The sequence below is a fragment of the Hylobates moloch genome, unplaced genomic scaffold (genome assembly GCF_009828535.3).
Source record: "Hylobates moloch isolate HMO894 unplaced genomic scaffold, HMol_V3 SCAFFOLD_2, whole genome shotgun sequence".
Classification (NCBI taxonomy): Eukaryota; Metazoa; Chordata; class Mammalia; order Primates; family Hylobatidae; genus Hylobates; species Hylobates moloch.
The window spans coordinates 1,623,888-1,629,887 of NW_026652277.1; the positions used below are offsets into that span (position 1 = coordinate 1,623,888).

At 48.7% G+C, this 6,000-nt stretch overlaps 1 protein-coding gene across 1 annotated transcript in view; it reads right to left on the reverse strand.

Annotated features, from left to right (window-relative positions):
* Positions 1-1,519, reverse strand: part of ADARB2 (adenosine deaminase RNA specific B2 (inactive)) — a 554,344-nt gene extending 552,825 nt beyond the window's left edge. Inside the window, exon 1 of the mRNA XM_032171565.2 lies at positions 1,066-1,519. Within this exon, the coding sequence (XP_032027456.1) occupies positions 1,066-1,165 (100 nt within the window). The 5' untranslated portion in view covers positions 1,166-1,519. The remainder of the gene's footprint in view (positions 1-1,065) is intronic.
* Positions 1,520-6,000: the final 4,481 nt, after the last annotated feature.

Consider the following 6,000-nt stretch of genomic DNA (forward strand, 5'->3'; position numbering starts at 1 on the left):
ACGTTGCCTCTTGCTTTCAAACACCTGGCAAAGCTGATCAATTCTAGCTGTGTTTTTCCCACAGTTCTTTATAATTCTACCTCACTTTAAAAAGAAATCAGCACATTTCAAATCATGATTAGAACTGAACTTTCTCCTTCAGGCCCACTAGGAGCTGACAATAACACAGGTTCCTCTCTGGGCGAGAAGGGTCGGCATGAGAAGAATCTTTTAATTCTTCCTGGCATGCACGCAGGCTACGATGGCACTGGGGGCATTGCTCTCATATTGGAGCGATTGCTAATTTCGCACAATCCCCAGTGTGAAAGCCCTCGCTTGCTGCATTGACTAACTTCAGCGCGGCCCAGCCCCAGGAATATCAGTAACAAGGCACAGCTGAGTTTGTCAGTGGCCACTGTCAGCCGGCGGCTGCTTTTCCTGCTTTCCTGGTTTGCGGCTTTTTTTCTACCACTAACAAAATATGATGCTTCTTTCTGTTTTCCTGTATTCATTTCTGCTTATTTCTCCAAGGACGAGCCCTGTGTTCTCTTTACGTCCCAATGTTTACAAATCGACGGGCACCACATTGAGTAAAAACTGCCAGCCAATTTGGGGAGGCGATCGCAGGGCTTCGCCCATCCCTTCCTCCGGGACAGTTTGGATGGGAGTAGCTGGCGCGAGGGCTCGTTCCCCCGTTTTTGGGTAATTCCTTTGGCACCGGGAGACGAGGTGGCCTCCGGAGGGTGGAAGGCAGTGCCAGCCCGGCGGGCCACTGGGGACTGCGGGGCCCGGAGACGCGCGGGCTCCACGGGGAGCTCCTCGCCGCCCTCGCCCCACTTCGTCCCGGTCCCTCAAACATGTCGCCGCGTGGCTGCTCACTGTCCCCTCTGGGCGAGAGGAGGCCCCAGACATTTCCACGGGATCTGAACTCCCGAGCGCCCTGCACGGAGCAGCCATCCCGCCAGCACCCCAGAGTGAATGTGCTCACAACGGACAAGCCCGGAGACCCCGTGAGAGACCGGGGTGGAGAAGCCGGAGGGGTGGGAGGGAAGGGGGGCAGGAGCCGGCGCGCCCCGCGGTCCTTACCTTTCCGCTTGGACCTCCGCCTCCTCCTCCTCTTGGACTTGCACTTGAGTTGACTGCTCAGCCCTCCAGAGCCTCTGCCGCTCCCCAGGACCGAGGCCATGGCCGAGACCCAGGCGCCGAGCCCAGAGCCGCCTCTCTCCTGCACCTGCACCTGCCTCCTTCCCGGCCGCCGCCGCCGCCGCCGCTGCTGCGAAGCTTGAGGTTGCAAACCCGGGAGCGGCTCACTTTTCAGGACTGAGCAGGAGAGCGCGCTCCGTCTGTCTCTGTCTCTCGAATTGTTCTCTATGACTCGCCCCCACTGGGCTGGGGGCCTCGGCTGGGCGCCTGGAGCGAGCTGCTCCCTGGTCAGGGAGGGCGGGGAAGGGCGCGCGGCGTCCTGAGTGCTCCGAGCTTCCCGCGGGCTCTGCCTCCTGCTCTGGGCTCCCAGCGCAGGGAGGCTACTTTTGCGCCTCTGCTAGTTGTTTGGCACCAGCCACTTTGAAGCCAATCACGCAGGGAGCTTGTCTATTTGCTGCAGCAGCGTCTAATTAGATCCAATCACAACTGCTTTCTGGCTCTGACATCAGCAGCAGCACCAGCCGCACCGCCGCCTGGCAGCTTGCAAACTCAGCTCCCGTTTGGACGGTGAAGCTCCCAGGACCGGCGGCTGGAGGGAGGCTGCTCCCGGGGAACAAGGACGCGGCGCGGGTGCGTCTGGGAGAGACCGGGGGAGCCTCCGGGAGGGACCCTGCCTGGGAGGACGAGGCCTCCTGCCGCAGCCACGCGGACAGCTCAGCTCGCCCTGCTCAGAAAGACACAGGGACGGGTTTTTCCAATCAACAGTTTTTAGCTAGTCAATTCATTATCATGCTCCTTGTGTCAAGGGGGGGAAATACCTGTTTCAGAAACGCAGAGACCGCACTTCCTCAGAAACGGACTGAGGTTTGCAATTCCCCAGGAGACAGCGTCCTGGGGGGTATTTATTCCTCAGAGCCTGCATGCTTGTCTGTTTGCTTGTCTGTCTCTTCTTTCCCCCTCTTCATATTCCTTGGCCATTTCCAATGCAAAACATAAATCTTGCATAAAGACAGAGGTTTTGGGATCTGAGTCTGATTTTTGCCATCAGGAATTTCATGTGTTGCTTTATTTGGGGAACAATGACAGAAAAGGAAGAGAAGGCTCTCATCGGAGAGTTTTGTTGCCAAAGGTAATATTTGGATGAAAGAAAGTAACATTTACAAAGAGGTGGATTGCACATTGAAATAGTTTTAAGCAATTTTTTTTTCCAGGAATGTCCTATGTTTCAAGATTATACTTATGGGACCCTAGAAGTCTGATGTAAAATACAAAGAGGAATAGAATCTGTTAATCATCATTGCATCTTGTATTTAAATCACATAAGCTTTTAATTACAATAGTCATGTTTTTAAAAAAATCCACTCTAAAATTCACTAGCACACATTAACATGTTGATATAAAAATGGCACACAAATATTTCTGCTATTCATTGCCTCACATGCAACCTTTTCGGCTGCTTATGTGCCTAGAAATTTCCAGATAATTTTTATCATAAGAAAAAATAATCACTCTGGGGAACACTGGAAATAATTAGGATGTTCCTGTGTTATGTGCTGAGCTCATAGATCGTAGCTCAGTTTTCACTGATGAGAGAGAGTAAGAGATTGGATTTCAAATCTTCACTCTACTGCTATCACCTTGGGTAGGTAAAACCGTGCCTCAGTTTCCTCATCTGTAAACTGGGGATAACAACGTCACCCACCTCATAAGTTCATTCATACTCATTGAATCAGTATCGACCAGTATAGACAGGAACCGGAACATGTTAATTACTCTATGATTGTTTATTAAATTTTTTCCAGCAAATAATTTGGAAGGAATGAGCATATGTTACAGACAGGCCTCAGAAAGACAGGGCTTCTGTGTTTTCCTTTTAGAATGTTGAACCTTCTAGTCCAAGTCAGACTGAGGACCACTATCAAACCAATATCCCTCTTCAGTGCTGGCTTCAACAATCCTGTTCCCATGACAGCACAGCTCAGCTCTGCTGATAATTCCCAGCGAGGGTTGAGAAGGCACATAGCTCTCTCACTTCCTCTCTGCAATACCCGAGATATTTAAGTGCTTAAACTATATCGAGAAACACAGCTCTAGGACTCTGCCTGTGAAACTTCTGAGCTTCACACAATGTGCCTGCACTAATCCAGAGTTGCCCTATTTCTGTATCTTCAGAAAACCCATCAGGAGGTGAAGTCACCGAAGGAAGGTGCTTCAGAAGAGCTTCACACACACACACACAGCCCCCACAAGGTGGTCAGCATTTATTAGTGGCCCCAGTAGCTCCATCAACACACGGAACAACCGTGCTGTCTGGGAGACTCGTATACACGGACCCTTGTTTCACTCAAAGGGCAGGTATGGTGGCCGGAAAGTAACGTGTCTGTTATATGTTCTTCTGATGTTGGTGGAGTGGGGAAACAAAACTGAAAACTGTCTTTGAACACTTCATTTAGACCCTAATTTGAAAGTTAGTTACGATCAAAATTTTGGCAAACCTTTTTCTTGAAGTTCCTCCAATTTGTTCATTTTTGTATAATTTATGAAAATGCTGTTTCCACAGATACTTGCTGTTTTCTGTGTTTTATTTATTTTGCATAAGACGATGCATAATAGATGATGCTAGGGTGATGGCTGGGCGAGAAAGCGTTTGTTTCTCATCATAGAGGGGCTTTAAAGAGGAAACTCGCAGCGACAAGTGCATTAACTCCAGCGTGGTTTCCAGCACGTCTTACTCTGCTGTTGCAAGCCGGGCTGCAAGTGAGCAGTGCTGGTGAGCTGCCATTCCCCGATGAGCCTCCGCACCTCCCGCCTGTTCCCCACAGTGCCTCAGTGCAGCTTGGCAGCGTGGTGGGATGAGCAGCCGTTGGAAGAGGCTTCAGGAGCAGGAGCCAATCTCGCCCGGTGCCCATCAGGAGATGTCGCTGTGGTGTCCCCAGCTACTTCATGCTCAGTTCCTGCTCTTCTCACAGAACAAAGCACTAGCAGAGAGGTTGCAAGGAGGAACCGGGCAGCTACAAAGCCAACTGCAGCCCGGCATGAACCTATCGGGGTCGGGGGGAGATGGGTGAGGCAAAGAAAGGGGTCCTTGGCTGGATGGAAGGGACAGTGCTGCCTCCGCAGTGAGTCCCCACACCCAAGTGGCATGTGTGTGCCAGGAGGAGGAGTTTTCTCAGTCAAGGCCAGAAAGGGTCCTTCTGTTGGCGTTGCTTAAAGCTCCCCCGACTCACCATTGCTCTCATCCGTCCTGCAATGTTACAGGTCTCCTGTGTGATATTTTGCTTGTTTCTTCAATGTCTGTCTCTCCACAGATCACAAGCACTACAGAGGCAAAACCACATCTCTCTGTGGCTTTGCTGCTGTGCAGGCACTGACCTGGGACACAAGTGTCCTTGCATGGCAGATGCTGATATTTACCACTGGGGCAGTGCTTGCTCTGCTGAAGGTATGGTTCTGAGCTTAAATGTTATAGTGACTCTCATTTAACGCAGAAGACCTCGATGGCAGCAGTACTGAAACAACATTCTGAGCAGAGGCTCAGACAACTTAGGTAACTTGCTAGAAGTCACACGGGTTACTAGTCAGGATTCACATTCAGCACATCCTAACTTCATAGTCTGGGGTTGTTACCACTATGCCCTACTGGTATTTTATCCTGCGGCCTGAAATTGGTGGATTTTGTGAACTTCTACAAGCTTTCTTGAGATACGCAAAAAATACATTAAATAGTGACTCAAAGCTTCAGTAAGCCTATGTGTGTGCATAATGTACACATATATAAACAAATCAGAATTTTTGTTTCTTCAGAACGAACATATGATGTGGACAGAAAGATCTTATCATCCTCATTTTTCCCCTAAGGTTACGAAGGTGAAGTGTGAAGTCTGGATTCCTGTCATGTTGCCAGATAGCAGCAGAGCCATGACCCGAACGTAAGGTTCTAATATATCCCCAAAATAACAGCCATGAGAAATTTCATAGATTCACATAACTGTCCTGATCTTTTATTTCTGCAAAAGAGAGACCTAAGGCATCCTTCCTGCGGCCGACCACACAGATTGCATCTTTTAACCCATATTCAGGTCATCTTGTGCCTACTCCGGAATGTTTTCCTCTCAAGTCCTTCATCTGTCTGAAGACATGGACAACTATTCTTTGCTTCAAAGTCCTGATGTCAGGACTGACTTACAATACTTCAGTTCTTAATTCATTGCAATGTGTGTCTTTCCAGACAGTTAAAGGGTTGGCTGACTTGATTTCTTACTGGTTTCCCAAAACAAATAAGAACACTGACAAACAAACATGATTTCTTTAGAATCAGAATTCTAGTTAATATCCACTTCCCTCCATCAGACAATTTTACCAGGTGGAAAATAGCAGAACAAAGGATTCCCTGGAGATATTTGTGTTTGCTAACTCACTTTATCATCACATATGACACACAATTATGACTTTTTACAAGAAATAGCACAAGGGGACTTTTTTACTCTTTCATCTTCAGCCATTGCTCTTAAGTTTAAATAACACACATCAAAGAACTTGGGCATGAGACCTGAAAGTATTGCCAAACAATATTGTGCAATATACCTGCTATACCACTTGCGTGTGTATTCACATTCTCTTCAAAGGGCGTGGAAGGAGGCTGGTGAAGGGGAGGGGGCAGCAGAGAAGTCCCAAGATGCAGAGAAGCATCTTGAATATGAAATGCTCTTTATCCTACACTTTTACCAGTTTTTCCCTTTGTTCATTCTTTTTCTCGGAGGCATGCCTATGGTTTGAGAGCACCAAATGCACACTTACCAATTTCCTGAATGAACTTGGTGTGGAGCAGGTGGGTGAATCACCTGAGGTCAGGAGTTCGAGACCATCCTGGCCAACATG